General features: G+C 41.4%; 1 protein-coding gene across 5 annotated transcripts in view; it reads right to left on the bottom strand.

Moving 5' to 3' along the window:
• Nucleotides 1-3,897: 3,897 nt before the first annotated feature.
• The window catches only part of LOC139755494 (sodium-dependent neutral amino acid transporter B(0)AT3-like), a 343,634-nt gene continuing 328,327 nt past the window's right edge, over nt 3,898-19,204 (bottom strand). For all 5 annotated transcript variants that reach the window (XM_071673833.1, XM_071673834.1, XM_071673830.1 and 2 more), the window contains 7 exons: nt 17,257-17,438; nt 16,098-16,299; nt 15,149-15,308; nt 13,512-13,632; nt 8,329-8,471; nt 7,759-7,849; nt 3,898-6,686 (listed from right to left, as the gene is read on the bottom strand). In XM_071673833.1, coding sequence (XP_071529934.1) covers nt 6,591-6,686; nt 7,759-7,849; nt 8,329-8,471; nt 13,512-13,632; nt 15,149-15,308; nt 16,098-16,299; nt 17,257-17,438 — 995 coding nt within the window. In that variant the 3' untranslated portion in view covers nt 3,898-6,590. The remainder of the gene's footprint in view (nt 6,687-7,758; nt 7,850-8,328; nt 8,472-13,511; nt 13,633-15,148; nt 15,309-16,097; nt 16,300-17,256; nt 17,439-19,204) is intronic.

A 19,204-nucleotide genomic window follows, 5' to 3' on the forward strand; every position in this document is an offset into this window, starting at 1 on the left:
TGTCTGTCTTGGACAATGGCATGTTTACCAAGTGGAGTCCTAGCTTCGTCTCTTCGATGTTTATCAACTGACTGTTATATTTCTCTCTTGTGTCTCCCCTGATGATGTGATTATTACACGAAAGTGCACTTGGGGACTTATCGTGTTTCATTTTCCCCTAGGACTCATAGGAATATAAAGGAGCAAAATCATTTCACCCCATTACCTCTGGGTCACACTGCATGTTGCTTGCAAGACTAATTCTGCTTCGCATTACTTTCGCCTTCCAAGTAACCATAAAACAAAATATAAATTTCTGACATTCCGATCACCGGGTCTTCTGCAGTAGTTCACAGTCATACAATTATCAATAATCAATTGGATCTCTGACACATGTGTTGAATAACTGAAACGATCAACAGATAATGAACTCAGAACATCTGTGGTGGTGGTGGAGTATGAGGCCAGATATCATCAGAAATTCGTGATTGATAATTCGTTACGTAGTTACCATTTACGTCTCGTAAATTACCTGGTAATCATGACTTTCTGAAAATGGATTTTGTATGTATTCACAAAAATATAGAAGCGGGTGTTAGTTTGGTACAGATTAGGCGTATTAAAAGCATAATGATGTTTTATTACGGCCATCCCAATGATGCCCAGTATATGAATGTTTTTATGTGGATTCCAACCCATTAAGTTATCATGTGGTAAATAGGACGGCAAATGTCGGCAACGTTGTGTGTGTGTGTGTGTGTGTGTGTGTGTGTGTGTGTGTGTGTGTGTGTGTGTGTGTGTTTTAAGAACACAATATGAATACACAGTATGTATACATAAGACCATGATATGGAGGGTTGGAATGACAGTCAGTCTACCATTTGAAGATTTATTTTCTTGAATATTCACAAATCTTACAGGAGCGTTGCGTTCCCTCATGGCATCTTTTATAAGGTAGGTCTAAAATACTTTCGTTGAACTCACGATAACAGTAAACTCACAGAAATGTGTACCTCAGAAACAGAAACAACAAAAAAACAAAATACAACGTTCTGAAGAATACCTATGATGCTATCAAAAGCAGAGACCTTCCGTGTCCTCTCAAGGGACGAGACATTCGTGTCCTCGCGGGACACAAGGCATCCATGTCCTTGCGGGGACAAGGCCTTCGTGTCCTCGTAAGGGGCGAGACTTCTGTGTCCTCGTAGTGGGACGAGACCTTTTCCTCACAGGGGACGAGACCTTCGGGTCCTTGCAGAGACGAGACCTCCATGTCCTCGCAGGACACAAGATGTTCATGTCCTCTCAGGGGACAAGACCTTCGTGTCCTCACAGGTGACGAGACCTTGGTATCCTTGCAGGGAAAAGATCCTCGTGTCCTCGTGGGGACGAGACTTTCATGTCCTCTCAGGGGACGAGCCCTTCGTGTCCTCGCAGGGGACAAGACCTTACTTAATGCAGAGAAATAAAAATATATGCATAGAGGCTCTCCCTTGAGGCTAAACATATATATAGGTAACTACATACTTAACATCCTAGCTATGTTAACTGAACATCCTAGCTATGTTAACTGAACATCCTAGCTATGTTAACTGAACATCCTAGCTATGTTAACTGAACATCCTAGCTATGTCAACTGAACAACCTAGCTATGTCGAAGGAAACTAGCGTAATTTAGAGGCGTTTAGTGTCACGTCATATCAAATCACAGATCATGTAATAATGTCCAAGCCGCATTTCTACATTAGCCGCTCGGGCAAACAAAATGTGCAGAGCGAAAAAAAAGAAATCTAATATATTTTTTGTTAGCTTTATTTTCTAGCTGTATAGCGTGGTATACTCGAGGCCTGAAGCAAGAGCAAGTTATTTTAGTGTATCTTTACTCTCTTAAGTTTGTGGAAGATTCATGGAAGTTAAATGGAAGAACGTGATTTTGTATATTAAAAAAATAATCAATAGAAAAGATCTCGGCCCGAAAAATATATCACAGGTTGTATAATTTTGTATCGTAGTTATTATCATTATAACCTGATGAAGGTTATCAAAAAACTTTACAAATTTGTTCAGACAATTTACCTACGCCAGCCTCACATATGGTAGTGAACAGTACCCACACATCAGCCCTAGACAACCACACCCTAAAACGGAGCCATTGACTTGCCTGGTCCAGCAAGGATTTACCCTAGTGTCCCCTTCACCGGTGATCCATTCCTCCCCCCAACCCCCTCCCCCCTCTTCTCTCTCTCTCTCTCTCTCTCTCTCTCTCTCTCTCTCTCTCTCTCTCTCTCTCTCTCTCTCTCTCTCTCTCTCTCTCTCTCTCTCTCTCTCTCTCTCCACTCAAGAACGAAATGATCAAATAACTGAAGGTATTTTTGAACGCCGTCCTCAACCATCTCCAGGCCACACGACCCAAGCACTTCGTAAAGTTGACGTGAACGTCGAAGAAGGTCGGTTGTAAGTCCCCTTCAGGTAGACTCTACAAAGTGAGTGTTACAGCGAATGAATGTATATGCATACCAACTACAACAGAAGGAGACATCGTAGAGCCGAGACGAAACCCACTGTAACGTACTGATAAGACATTCTAGAGGTGACTAGAAACCCATTAAAACGTAATACTGAGCTAAGAAGAAACGTTCCTAACACCAGGCTAGTATAATGTACCAGTTCTAACCCCGGGGAAGGAGCAGTATACTCTAGGGTCTTGAAGATGACCATCATCATCACATGGAGTCTTGCAGGACCAGGCGAGCCATCTCGGACACCGAGCTAAAAATAATGCACAAACATTTGCATACGGACAGTGATGCCTTAGAAGTTACATTATTGCGGACCTACTGGCTGACCCACCATGCTGGAAGTTAGTCACATCCTCCATCATCAACCAACAGAAGTACACAGTCGATAATATTTGTATGTACATATTTACCTGCAAGCTTTTGACACAGTCGGACAACGATTGTGTGTTAGCTTCAGATTTGAACTAACTGTTGCGGAACACAATATATATATATATATATATATATATATATATATATATATATATATATATATATATATATATATATATATATATACATATATATGGTAGAAAGACAACAAGGTAGGCTGCGCGCTTAAAGTTATTAATTAACATATTTGAAATTTAGTTTTTTTCTCTTGTATGTAGAACTGAAACGACTTCACCAGCTTTCAGATTTTGTAGAAAATGAAGCGGATTCAAGATTTTTTTTTTTTTCAGTAAGTAGAGTTTGATAATAAATGTGGAATGCACTGGAGAGAGATAAGAACCCCATTGCGCTTCTCAACTACACATCCTTACCTGTTCAGTACATAAGATGAAATACCACGCGAATGTGTTCTAAGACTTAAGCTGTATATCATTTCACTAAACAGAATGTAGATAAAAGGAAGCTTTATATCTGAACATCTTTATTATTAGATTCTGTACTGAAAGGCTATGATAGAAAACGATAATGGAAGTGGAACACAGGCTACTGCAATCTCAGAATTCTACCTTAATGCGACGTTCCTCCACACGTTTTGTTAACACTGTGACGGAGGATTGTCCCACGGTAGCGAATGACAATATCCATAACTAAACTGAGAATAAATGACAGTGGAATGATGTCACTTCGCACTGTTCTGACGGTCGGGTTGCAGGACGTGGTACAAGACAACAAGAAACACTCCGAGTTTCAAAGCAACGTTTTCGTCTGTTTTCTATCCAGTTATTGTATTTCCGTGTTCACTTTTATCCATCTTGTCTTTTAGTTTTCTCTTTGACTTTATTATGTTTTTATTGGTATTTCATTTTCTTATGTGAAAATGTGATTTTGTGAATAATCTTTCAGACTACCATCTGGCATTTTTCTTCCTCGGTCCATCTGTGAGTTGCTCTCTCTCTCTCTCTTTCTTCTCTCTCTCTCTCTCTCTCTCTCTCTCTCTCTCTCTCTCTCTCTCTCTCTCTCTCTCTCTCTCTCTCTCTCTCTCTCTAGTAGATAGTAGGTGGTAGACAGTCATCGACCAGGTAGGCATATATCACCGGTTATACCCGTTTTGCAGAGTGAGTGACTGCTACACAGTGAACCAGCACTTTAGTGACTGTCAAGTGTCACTCTTTTGACCCATGGTATCATCGTGTCTTAAGGTATTCGTATATGTACGTCACCTTCTTCACTGATCTCGCTTTTAATGTAAAGCTGTCACCACAGGGACTCCATGCGCAGATTGCGCAAATTTTTGTCGAGGTGAGCTTGCCTTGTTATTTGTCTACCCTGATATATATATATATATATATATATATATATATATATATATATATATATATATATATATATATATATATATATATATATATATTGTGGAACTTATTTAGCTAACTTCCGTGCTAGATGAATCAGCAATAATCAAACCATTAACAACAATACAGCATAACTATATCTATGACAACCACCGACCGTGTATACGTGCAGCATTATACATTCTATTGTTATACATGGCTATATGTATATGTATATATTCATCATCAAACATTTAGAAACACTGAGACAATTTTTCAAATTGTGTAACAAACAGTTTGTCAACATAGTCTGGCAACCAGCTGTAATAAATTGCTATTAATAACAAACAAGCAATACGAGGCACTTTTTAACTCAGGGATGTATTTGTCAGGTGAGCCATTTGTCTCAGTCAGTGTGTGGCTATACTGACACAGCTGCTGAGGAGGCAACTGCTGGAGCCTGGGTCTCAGTCAGCGTGTGTGGCTATACTGACACAGCTGCTGTTGGAAAGGAAAGTTCAGAAGAGAACATTCATAAGCCTGTAATCCTTCAATAAATTGAGCAAGCACTTGTTGAACCACATAGTTCCCCTCCCCCACCCGTTTTCTGTGTCATCAGCAGGATCCATCACTAGATGTCAGTCTGTCGCTCATGTTCTACGTCTTTAACTTAGTCACTGAAAAAAAGAAAAGCCACGTAATGGGAGCTTTTTCTTCAAAAGCATTGCGAGATATATTTTCTGGTCAAGTGGATGAAAAAAGAGGTTTATCATTCTCATTGATATGAGCCACGCATGGGCCCGCCTGAGTTCGAATCTTGGGCTGGGCAATCCGCCTACATGCAACCCATTTGTTCAATGTTCTCTCTGGCTGGTGGATATATAAATACCTGGTTGGATATATATATATATATATATATATATATATATATATATATATATATATATATATATATATATATATATATATATATATATATATATATATATATATATATATATATATATATATATATATATATATATATTATTGCTGAATATAAGAAGACTATACCCGAGAATGTCTTGTTCCAGGGTGGTATGACTCCACAGAGGGATAACGCTGCCTCTGTTCTCACACTCAGTTCTCACAGTCAAAAAACAAAGCTGACAACAGCATATCTATCTCCTCATAGAAAGGCATCTATTGCTTGACTTGCAATTTTCATACAGTCATGTGTGAAAGTATGTCGTAATTCTATTTCTATCTATTTTGCTCTGTCTTGTAGTAAACAGCAGCAGCAGCAATAACAACACACACTGGAACCTTTGGTTTTAAAGTAAGCAAATTCTGCTGACAGTACTTCACTGAGACCTGAGCGAAAGGCTTTGCTCTGTCTTCTCACAGTGGTGAAGACTGTGCTTACCACTGCATAGCCTTCGCAGTTGGCTGAAGTTTATTAGGTCACACAACTTATTCTTCACACTCGATTCTGCCGTTCGTGAACTTGACACTATGATATTTGATGATAGGCTTTTGACGTTTTCTGAGAGCGGATCAGCTCTGGCTCGTTTGTGAGATGTTTAACTATTAGGTTTTAAGACCATTATTCCTCCACAGTGTATGTCTCCTGCTAGTGACACAGCTGACCAGTTGACCTCATGATCATCAATGAACACCTCAACAGTCGTATCAATGTGACCTCCCGACAACAGTCATGTGATGATTCGTGTTGCGGGGTCTTTATTTGTGATATGGTTACAATGAAAGGTTGGACAGCATGGCTTGTCCATCTCTTTACGAAGGTTAAAATCATGTCAGAAATATCATTTCTTTTAAAAAAAATCAATATTCACAGGATTTAGTCTTCGTCCGCTTGTCTATTCTTAAGCTACAACAAGTATGGAGATCAGAACGGGAATTTCAGGTGAAATAATTTCTAAAATTCTAGGGGATGTCAGACACTTGTAAGAACAATATCTATGATGTCATTTTGTTCAGGGAATACTTGGAGATATCAGACGCACCACAACTTTGACTATGTCAGCAACTAATAATCAACAATGAATTTGGTATCTCAAAGCTAAAACAAGGAACAAAGCAAAAAGCCTCATTCAAATATTATGCAAAGATTCCTCAACAAGCAACGGAGGAGGCTTATTGAGGAGGCTTATTACTGTATAACGTCTCTGTCCAGCGAACACTGGCACCCACAATCCAGCCATGTTGCACCAGCTGACGATTCCCCCCTTGACTCTTTCTAAACACACCATGCTAGACTTATATACTCAGGCTTCGTCCATATTTCACGACTATTTCAAAAGGTCACACCTTCTAGCTTCTTTTATTCTTAGACGTTTTCTTTGGGAGGTGCCCCAATAGGGCAGCACAGCCCTTCGCTTCCGTCTTCACGTATACAGAACAACTTCCTCTCGACGTATGTCACCTGCAACAAGTTGGTTGAGTGTTAATACATCTATGGGTCAGTCCTTAGATATCTTATACAAATTACATGATGCATTTGATAATCATTCAATAGCTCTACACATCATATTGCAAACATTACCAGCATAACGTTACATGCAAGTATTACAAACATCCCTTAGCCTAGTATACTAGAGTATTCGCAAAGCAGGGATTCTCTCAGTCCCAGGCATCCTTCATGAATTGATTTTTATAATACACAGTGAGGGTTACCACGCCATATATGTCCAGAGCTGAAAAACAACAGGTAAATGAAGGAGGATGATTCAGGAAGAAGGAAGATAAACATGAGTGATATTAACACCGGGTTACGAGTCTCCTATTCGGTTGTAGTGTATATAGAGCCAGCAGAAATAGCCTGTATATGAGAGGATATTTTCATTGTTTTGAGGCAAGATATAGTGGAACACAACCAATGTATAGTACCTGAATCTGGGAGCAATAGGCGTGTGTGCCACCTTACGCCAACCTTATCCTCATCAGGCAGGTCCCTCCAGGTAATAACACAGGTGGAGCAAGTCAAAACCTTCAATAATAACCTGTCCAGGATACATCTATCTTCTTATCCTGTCCAGCATACACCTCTCACTATAACCTCTCCCGGATAGATCTTTCATTTTAACATATCCAGGATAGACCTTTCTTTATATCTATGATAGAAACCTTTCTCTCTAACCTATCCAGGATAGACTTGTCGTTAAAACCTGTCTAGGATAGACCTCTCGTTATAACTTATCCAGGATAGAATATGAGGATACGGTGATGAGTGATCCTTAGGAAAAAACTTACAAAGTATCGTTCATTACCTTTACGAAGTATTCTAACTTCTATATTTCCCAGTAAGTTGCTAATGGTATGATCACAACAAAATTTATGATTAATGTAAAAACAAACCTAAGATTTCGGGGACCTATATGTAAAGACGAGCAACTTACGAAAACCATTTTTATTTTTCACTGAGGCACTTAAAAGACGAGGTCTCTGTGTAGAAAAGAATATGCAAAACACTTTTGGCTGGTGATGGAGTGGCGTACCTTGTGAGGGAGGACGGCATGGTACTCCCGCAGCTCCTCCGCCGGGAACCAGGCAGGTTCGTCGTCTTGAATGACGTGTAACCCACACAGCCTGGAGAGAAAAACACCATCGTCTGTATCTGTTGCACTTTATTTTTACTCACTTAAAATACAATTATCCCACTCACCCTGACGAGCTGCCTTAATCAACCAACCCCTCAGTCATTATCAACCTGTCCCACCTGCCTAGTATATAATGGTTCTGGTTAGCCAGTTCCTCCGCTGCTCTCCAAACTCTTCTCACAATAATCCATGTTCCTGTTCTCTTCCCTATTACAAACAGCCTCGTCAGGACCCAGTGATCTGTATCACAGTGATATTAAGAAAGGAAATAATGACAATCATGGATGGCCATGGTTCCCCTGGCTACGCAAATGAGTTAACTAAACTAAACAAAACTAAGCTGCCTCTACCCAGACCAAATGTAATCCAACCTAATCCAACCATAAGCTAATCGAAGTTAACTTAACCCATTTGAAATCTAACCGTAACCTTAGTAAGCTAAGGACGTTCAGTATAGCCACATATTACCTGGTGAAGGCGATGCCTGGGATCCAGAGGGCAGATACAAAGACAAGGACTGCCACCACCCCCCACGCCCACGACGGCCACTGCTCAAACTTAACTACACCTTCGTCTTTGTCCCATGCCATGTAACTGGACCCGTTCACCACCTGGGAAAAAAAAATGAGGTAAGTATTCACGCACGTGAGGTAAGTTTTGGAGCTAAGTTGGTTTCCTGTTAGAAGGGCACGTCTCATTTAGGAGACCAGAGGCATACCGTACTCTCTGGTAACTAAAGTTGGTCTGACTGAGGGTTGATGTGACTGAAAAATGTTTGTCTTTTCCTAATGATAAGGTTTAAGTGCTTGCAGGTTATTGTCAATACGACTGATAACTGACATCCTTTACCACTTAACCTTAAACCACACTGTTCTTCCCCAGTCTGCTGATTTGTGCATGCCACAACCATTTCAATTACCAAGTGCATATACATCTCGAAAGGCATGTTCAACAAACTTATACTTCTGTGATTCGAAGACACACCATTATATCACTATAAATGCATTACACCAAGCCTCAGGCATCTCATCATGTTCTATACACATAATGAAAATCTAAACTAACCGTTCAACAACACAGTCACCCTATTTCTTGAGAAATTCAACTGCAATACCATCCATCTACTCCAGCCGCTTAACCACATTTCATCTTTGGCAAGGCTTTCACCACCTCTTCTCTCTTCATCTAACCACTGTCCATGACTCACGCTACGCATACCACCCCAACCTAAACATCGTACATTTGCCAACCTTTAATCAAATACATTTAACAGTCCTTCAAAGTGCTCACTTTAGTCCTCCTCACGGATGTTCCCGTTGTTCTCTTGTTTTCTTACACTATCAGCCTTTTTCCTAAACATCTTATCATACCAGAAATTTGTTGATACCCGCTTACCTCAACTCCCATTTGTTCTCTTTTTTCAGCCCCTGCACCTTTCTCTTGACCTACCACAATCTCTTGTACATCTCCCAATCACGCGCACTCCTTCCCTATAAGTATTGCCCATATACCTACTGCCTTTTCTCTTCCACTAGCAACCTCTCTTCGACAACACAACGCACACTAGCCTATCTCAACTGGCTACCTCCCACCTTCCACATACCACAGACTTATCTTGCACATGCCAACACTGCTTCCCAATTCACCTCCGATTACTCATTCTTTCTTCTTGCTTCGTGTGTATATATACAGATGCACACCTCAACGCCATGCCTGGACAATAACGTTCTCCCTTGGTCAAACTTAGTGTATTTAATGATATGCTGTCTATATTCCTACTTCGTGTAAGATTGTTTAGTGTTTCCTCTCTTGTAAGTTTTTCCTCATATTTCTGCATCCATAATTTATATTTAGGTTGTAGCTCATACTACCTGTCATGATTCTGTTAATTTGCACAGCTTATCGTGCTTACCCTTATTTTTTACGTTTATGTGCTGTGCGTTTCTTACGTAGATATTGTTTGCGTTTTACATTTCATATATCATTTTATTTCTAAGATTCCTGGTGATGCCTCTGTGAAGGCGAAAGCTTGACTGAAATGAAATGGTTAATTATGGCTAACTGGGGTTTGAGCACCCACCAAATGGTAGAATAATATTGAGAGTACCAAAGAACATAAAAAAGAAGATTGATAATTATAAATGTGCTGCTATATTCAATTTTTTTTTTTTTTTTTTTTTTTTTTTTTTTTTATACTTTGTCGCTGTCTCCCGCGTTTGCGAGGTAGCGCGAGGAAACAGACGAAAGAAATGGCCCAACCCCCATACACACGTACATACACACGTCCACACACGCAAATATACATACCTACACAGCTTTCCATGGTTTACCCCAGACGCTTCACATGCCTTGATTCAATCCACTGACAGCACGTCAACCCCTGTATACCACATCGCTCCAATTCACTCTATTCCTTGCCCTCCTTTCACCCTCCTGCATGTTCAGGCCCCGATCACACAAAATCTTTTTCACTCCATCTTTCCACCTCCAATTTGGTCTCCCTCTTCTCCTCGTTCCCTCCACCTCCGACACATATATCCTCTTGGTCAATCTTTCCTCACTCATTCTCTCCATGTGCCCAAACCATTTCAAAACACCCTCTTCTGCTCTCTCAACCACGCTCTTTTTATTTCCACACATCTCTCTTACCCTTACGTTACTTACTCGATCAAACCACCTCACACCACACATTGTCCTCAAACATCTCATTTCCAGCACATCCATCCTCCTGCGCACAACTCTATCCATAGCCCACGCCTCGCAACCATACAACATTGTTGGAACCACTATTCCTTCAAACATATATATATATATATATATATATATATATATATATATATATATACATATATATTATTTTTTATTATTATTTTGCTTTGTCGCTGTCTCCCGCGTTTGTGAGGTAGCGCAAGGAAACAGACGAAAGAAATGGCCCAACCCACCCCCATACACATGTATATACACACACGTCCACACACGCAAATATACATACCTATACATCTCAATGTACACACATATACACACACAGACACACACATATATATATATATATATATATATATATATATATATATATATATATATATATATATATATATATATATACATATATATATATATACCCATGCACACAATTCACACTGTCTGCCCCTACTCATTTCCATCGCCACCCCACCACACATGGAATACCATCCCCCTCCCCCCTCATGTGTGCGGGGTAGCGCTAGGAAAAGACAACAAAGGCCTCATTCGTTCACACTCAGTCTCTAGCTGTCATGCAATAATGCCCGAAACCACAGCTCCCTTTCCACATCCAGGCCCCACACAACTTTCCATGGTTTACCCCAGACGCTTCACATACCCTGATTCAATCCACTGGCAGCACGTCAACCCCGGTATACCACATCGATCCAATTCACTCTATTCCTTGCCCGCCTTTCACCCTCCTGCATGTTCAGGCCCCGATCACTCAAAATCTTTTTCACTCCATCTTTCCACCTCCAATTTGGTCTCCCACTTCTCCTCGTTCCCTCCACCTCCGACACATATATCCTCTTGGTCAATCTTTCCTCACTCATTCTGTCCATGCGACCAAACCATTTCAATACGCCCTCTTCTGCTCTCTTAACCACACTTTTTATTACCACGCATCTCTCTTACCCTTTCATTACTTACTCGATCAAACCACCCCCACCACATATTGTCCTCAAACATTTCATTTCCAACACATCTACCCTCCTCCGCACAACCTTATCTATAGCCCATGCCTCGCAACCATATAACGTTGTTGGAACCACTATCCCTTCAAACATACTCATTTTTGCTCTTCGAGATAATGTTCTCGCCTTCCACACTTTCTTCAAAGCTCCAAGAACCTTCGCCCCCTCCCCCACCCTTTGACTCACTTCCGCTTCCATGGTTCCATCCGCTGCTAAATCCACTCCCAGATATCTAAAACACTTCACTTCCTCCATTTTTTCTCCATTCAAAATTACCTCCCAATAAACTTGTCCCTCAACCCTACTGAACCTAATAACCTTGCTCTTATTCACATTTACTCTCAGCTTTCTTCTTTCACACACTTTATCTACCTCAGTCACCAACTTCTGCAGTTTCTCACCCGAATCAGCCACCAGCGCTGTATCATCAGCGAAGAACAACTGACTCACTTTCCAAGCCCTCTCATCCCCAACAGACTGCATACTTGCCCCTCTCTCCAAAATTTGCATTCACCTCCCTAACCACCCCATCCATAAACAAATTGAACAACCATGGAGACATCACGCACCTCTGCCGCAAACCAACATTCACTGAGAGCCAATCACTTTCCTCTCTTCCTACTCGTTGTTGACTGCTTGGTGAGAATATTGAATACCTTATACCTTATAAAAACGGGACGAGAACCAAATGCCTTGCTTAATCACGCTAAAAACTATGATTATTGTATTGACTGGAAGTAATTCCATCCCAGTTATTAACCCTAACTCCAGTACCAAGAGAAGTATCATTGGAACTTCTATTATTAGATCTTTCTTTTTTTTTTTCAAACTATTTGCCATTTCCCGCATTAGCGAGGTAGCATTAAGAACTGGGCCTTTGAGGGAATATCCTCACCTGGCACCCCTCTCTGTCCCTTCCTTTGGAAAAAAAAGAAAAAAGAGGGGAGGTCTATCTATTATTAGATACCTATTATTAGATACACAAAGAATTATAATCTTAATATTAGTGAAGGTCTATACACATTGGATAACTTTATTGTTGATAAAATTTGTAAACAATTCACCTTGTCCACATAGTAAGTTTATGTGGATATCTTTTTGAAAGATAAAAACGATATATAACTTTTATAACAGATCAAAGCAATTATCATCACTCACAGAACAATATATGATTTTGAAGAAAATGAATATCACCCATGAATGTTTTTATTATTAATCATTAACATTGATTCTGTTGGTCGATAATCATTTTCAATGGTACATCTAGAAATAACAATAAAATCCTGTCTAACTGACGAATGATTATCTTTAGACAACTAAATTACTCGGACCTGTCAAGTGTGAGTTAGTACTTGATGATACACAAATGTGTTGGTCCTCACTCACCTTTAATCGAAGTTAGCATCAACACCGTATTCAGAAATGCATCTCAAACACCTGCAAGTATATACAATCACTGGTGTGAGAGTGAAGGACACCTCTCTGTATCTAAATAAAACCCAGTTCATCGAGAATCTGTTTGTAGGAATAAATCCAAAATCAGTTTTAGGATATGTGTATCTAAGACTTTTGTTGACCTCTTATAAACCATAACACTGAAGTATGATTCGCTTGATATCTTTCGATACATCAGAGCTCTGGACTTATGAACCATCGATATCTTATCACTGTACCTTCGCGAATCCTTTTCATCAATCTGTCTATAAAATCGAAAATTCCCTTTACTATTATCCTTTCGCTCCTTTGATACATAATACGAGTCTGGATGGCCTCAATCTTCTTCCAGAACAACTGGGAAGTGTAAAGCACCACCGCTCGGGCCCTAATGTTCCTATAATATCAAATATATCAAATAACCTCTTCACTACATCTACACATAGCATCCCGCTTTGTCTATACACAAGTGGCAAGGTTTGTGCGGCGTCATCTGACCTGTTTGATGATGGAGGAGCCGAGGATGGTGAGCATGACCATCGGGGACACGTACTTCCAACACACCAGGAAGAAGCTGCTCGGTCTGCTCCCGATCATCAGTTCAATGTCGTCGCTGAACCTGTGTGCAAGGAGTGAGCTACACACACGCACCACAGCATCTGGCATAAGCGCATAGTATCATCGTAAAGATAAATGTTTTATTGCGTTACATGTATTTCCATGCATTACCAGATTAAGTACGCTGGCAGGTCTAATTCTATCAACTTTACAGAGTGCCTATATTACCAGTCACTGACGTCTGCCTATGTTACCAGTCACTGACGTCTGCCTCTGTTACCAGTCAGTGAGATCTACCCATGCTCCTATGACAAGTGCCTGACTGTTACTAACACAAGTCTCCTTACGGTCAAGGTGAGTTTACTTACGTTAGCAACACTCGAGTCTAAACATGATGATGACACTTGAATATCTAAGTTCTTATATTTTTTTTCCTTCATTGATCATCAAGGAAGAGTCTATTGGGCGATAAAGTATCAAACTCCAGTAGATAAATCCCAGTACTGGAAGTAATGAGAATATAAACAGGAGTTTATATACACTGCTAATGATAATGACTAGACATTATAGTTGCTCTACATATGAAACTAACACTCTGAGTTAATCTATATTATATATTGACCTACCTTAGCAACCATAATGTCTACTCAGGTTATGAATACTATAATCAAATTGCTACAACAGACAAGTCTACAAATGCTATGAACACCAGTGTATATGTGAGTGTGTGTGTGTGTGTGTGTGTGTGTGTGTGTCTTTGTGTGTGTGTGTGTGTGTGTGTGTGTGTGTGTGTGTGTGTGTGTGTGTGTGTGTGTATTCATGTGCTTTCCGTACTTGCGCTGTTTCTCGCGTTAACGAAGTAGCGTCAGGACCAGATGAAGAAATGGTTTCATTCACTCGCATCCACTTTTCAGTTGTAGTGTATAATAAATTGAAACCAGAGCTCCCATCTACAAACATGCCTCACAGGTCTTTCTGTGGTTTTCCCTTACCATTTCATATGCTCTGGTTCAGTTCGCTTACGGCACGTCGATCCCTGTATACCACACCGCTCTAATTCATTTTATCTCGTGCATGTCTTACACCTTCCTGTATATTTAGGCCTCGAGCTCTCAAAGCCCCCATCACCTTTTTTTCGATCCCTCCATCCTCTCCACTTAGGTTTCTCCCTTCTCCTTGTCTAGTCCACATCTGATACATATATCCTCTTTGTCAGCCCCTCTTCACTCCTCCTCTCGATATGTCCAAACCATTTCAACACACCTTCCTCATCTCTCTCATCCAAAATTGAGAAACTGAAAAGACAGGCCTATGATAAAAGATGGTCAAACATTGAAGGAAAAAATACTTTTGGCCTTGTTTACGGTGAGAAGAGAAATATTTGTTTCCTTAATGTGGTTGTGATGAACTGTGGAGGAAGATTTTCCCTCCCCATTCCCCTTCACTAAGTGGTCCACTTGTTGCCCTGTAAAACTCCAATACTACCAAGAATGATGCTCTCTTTGTGGTTAACGCAAAAATAGACAATGGTCAAGAGGTTCTCTGGGCCCCCATGCAGAGATGAACGTGGCACTTACCTCTTAAGGCCGTATACATAGGAGACAGAGACACACTCGAAGAAGGCGACGATAAGGAGTGGAATGTTGCCGGAGAAGTCATCGAAGAGTATGAAGACGTAGTTGCCGGCGCCGTGGGCGAAGACCATACTGATGGCACAGCAGAAGGAGCAGATGATGGCTGTAGGGGATGATCAATGGGTGTCAGGGTCAGGAGAGAGAGAGAGAGAGAGAGAGAGAGAGAGAGAGAGAGAGAGAGAGAGAGAGAGAGAGAGAGAGAGAGAGAGAGAGAGAGAGAGAGAGAGAGAGAGAGAGAGAGAGAGAGAGAGAGAGAGAGTACTTGGCGAGGCTGTAGGGAAGGACGTACATGTTGGCCCCCGTGTCACATGAGGAGCCTCGAATCCTCCTAACCTACCATCCCCCTTCAACAACAAGACGTTATGAATGACTTGGTTGTTGAGTATCAAACTTAGAAATGATTTATTCACATGAACGCATGAACGCCGGGGAAAGGTTATGAAAGACGGAGCAATTCAAAGCTCAGAAGTCTCATTACAGTACTTCAGCTGAGGACTGCGTGAGTGTCTCAAGGGTTTGGCCTCGACGAGAGGAGTTTCGTTTGTTTCAATGTTATTTACTCGGGCCATAGAATAGCAAGTGGTGGTGGCCAGATAGCTAGGCACAGGACTGATGTTGAGGATGTTAACGTGATGTTCACAAAGAGATACAAAGAGGTTCAGTATTGAATGGGAAGTAAAAGAGCTGATGTAGAGGTAATAAGGACAAGAATAAGATCAGAATAAGACAGGCGACTTCGAAAATGTGCTCAGAGATACTTAGAATGAGTCGTATAGGTCAGATGTAACATGTGAAGAAGGGGTGGAACTTATTTTTATCCCTTGTCATACCATCTTCCATCCATCTCTTTCTCAGATATTCACACACACTGAGTACCCACCGTGTGCCTCACCTGTTAGGATCTCCTTCCTGATGTTGGGGAGGACCTTGAGATCGACGAGGGAGGTGATGACGCCCTCTAGTGTGCCGAACTCAGAGTCGATCCCGAGGGTGAAGAGCATTAGGAAGAAGAGCACCGACCAGAAGGGTGCCCATGGGAACTGGTTGATGGCTTCGGTGAACACAATGAAAGCTAAACCCGTGCCTGAGGAAGTCTGCCGGAGAGAGAAAGAGATGCAATTAATATTACTTGGAGGAGACACAGCTAGCAGTATGGAACTGTAATTACACTTCCGTAGGTGATGTGAAACAGAGCCAGCTTAACGCCTGAATTAAGTGGAAGTGGAAGAGACAAGAAAAATGAGGGAACTGAGGAAGAGGTGCAAGGATAGGAATGCAAGAAGCTTTGAGTGTTTGGAGCCTAAGCATGCAGGAGGGTGTGGAGCATGCACGAAATTGACTGAAGTTGAGCATTGTGGTATACAGGGGGTGACATGATGTCAAATGGTTGAAACAGTGAACGATCTTCCCTATTCATCCACGTACAATCCTCGTAAATGTCCCTCTTTTTTAAACCAGGTATTCTTAGTGTCCTGTTCTTTTTAATCATACAGTTTCACAAGTTATTCACTGGTCCCCTAGTCATAACCTCAACTGCCCCAATAATCACTTTCGCATTCAAATCATCCACTGCTAATATCCAATTTCTCACATCAAAGCTGCTGACAAACTTACTTGCTCCTGTGACTGTCATCTACTGTTAGGTGCCACCAGTGTAGCACAGCTAAGTGTAACACTAGTGTTATTTAATGCTATATGCCACATGCACCCCACCTGAGCGTAACACTAGTACTGTGTACTCCTAGGTGCAACACAGACTACAGCTAAGTGCAACACTAGTGTTATTTAATGCTATATGCCATAAAGATCCTAGCTAAGTGTCACACAGGTGCTATCTACTGCTAGGTGCAACACAGCGTTACCTAATGCTATATGCTTCACATACTCTAGCCAAATGGCTCACAAGTGTTATCTTCTGCCAGGTGCTACACTTACCCAGAGCTAAGTACCACATCCTAGTATAATCTACTGCCAAGGACCACACATACCACTAACAAAGTACCACAACCGGTGTTATCTGGGAGCTTTGTGAACAAGTGAAAGATACTCACATTCTTTAGAGTCTCCTGGAGGTCACATCTGGGTAGGTCCTGAATGGAGAGCTCTCTGTCAACGTGGTTGATAAGCATGTCCACAGGGGCGATGGAATCCGCGTCAGTAGCGTTATTTAACTGTAGCAGGATGGCGCTCCTCTTCGCCATACACTCATCGAATGTAATGTTCGCCTTGAACCCTGTGAGGACCAACTCTAGCTAAGTGATCTGACAAATTCGACCTTCTTCATTACATACGAAAATATTCAATAAGCTTTGACAAAAGTACGTAAAACTGATTTATCATGGTCTCCTCGATATCTTCATATACAAGTGAAGGAGTGATTACTTTGAATGGCTGCTGACTGTTTTTGTTGATAGGGTAGCACATGTGGGGTGTTTGGATCGGAGAGGTATGCGACGTGAGAGTCACGGCAAGTGGTTTGGTGAAATGAGAAGTGATGGTGACAGCCTTACGTGAGATGAAGTGTGGCAACTCCGCTGGAGTGGATGGGATTGCAGTTGGCAAAGAAGTTATTTTATAAAGTTAACCTCAAACCTCCCTTTGATACCAAGAACCATTTAGTTCTCCCTTTTAGTGATAATTTTATGCAAATACTAGATCACGGGCACCAATGTGACCTACTGCAAATTCTCTCTCTCTCTCTCTCTCTCTCTCTCTCTCTCTCTCTCTCTCTCTCTCTCTCTCTCTCTCTCTCTCTCTCTCTCTCTCTCTCTCTCTCTCTCTCTCTCTCTCTCTCTATCTATCTATCTATCTATCTATCTATCTATCTATCCCCCCCCCCCCCCCCCCCCCCCCCCCCCCCCCCCCCCCCCCCCCCCCCCCCCCCCCCCCCCCCCGCTTCCATGGTTCCATCCGCTGCCAGATCCACTCCCAGATATCTAAAACACTTCACTTCATCCAGTTTTTCTCCATTCAAACTCACCTCCCAATTGACTTGACCCTCAACCCTACTGTACCTAATATACCTTGCTCTTATTCACATTTACTCTTAACTTTCTTCTTCCCACACACTTTACCAAACTCAGTCACCAGCTTCTGCAGTTTCTCACATGAATCAGCCACCAGCGCTGTATCATCAGCGAACAACAACTGACTCACTTCCCAACTCTCTCATCCCCAACGACTTCATACTTGCCCCTCTTTCCAAAACTCTTGCATTTACCTCCCTAACAACCCCATCCATAAACAAATTAAACAACCATGGAGACATCACACACCCCTGCCGCAAACCTACATTCACTGAGAACCAATCACTTTCCTCTCTTCCTACACGTACACATGCCTTACATCCTCGATAAAAACTTTTCACTGCTTCTAACAACTTTCCTCCCACACCATATATTCTTAATACCTTCCACAAAGCATCTCTATCAACTCTATCATATGCCTTCTCCAGATCCATAAATGCTACATACAAATCCATTTGCTTTTCTAAGTATTTCTCACATACATTCTTCAAAGCAAACACCTGATCCACACATCCTCTACCACTTCTGAAACCACACTGCTCTTCCCCAATCTGATGCTCTGTACATGCCTTCACCCTCTCAATCAATACCCTCCCATATAATTTACCAGGAATACTCAACAAACTTATACCTCTGTAATTTGAGCATTCACTCTTATCCCCTTTGCCTTTGTACAATGGCACTATGCACGCATTCCGCCAATCCTCAGGCACCTCACCATGAGTCATACATACATTAAATAACCTTACCAACCAGTCAACAATACAGTCACCCCCTTTTTTAATAAATTCCACTGCAATACCATCCAAACCTGCTGCCTTGCCGGCTTTCATCTTCCGCAAAGCTTTCACTACCTCTTCTCTGTTTACCAAATCATTTTCCCTAACCCTCTCACTCTGCACACCACCTCGACCAAAACACCCTATATCTGCCACTCTATCATCAAACACATTCAACAAACCTTCAAAATACT

The sequence above is a fragment of the Panulirus ornatus genome, chromosome 19, assembly GCF_036320965.1.
Source record: "Panulirus ornatus isolate Po-2019 chromosome 19, ASM3632096v1, whole genome shotgun sequence".
NCBI lineage: Eukaryota > Metazoa > Arthropoda > Malacostraca > Decapoda > Palinuridae > Panulirus > Panulirus ornatus.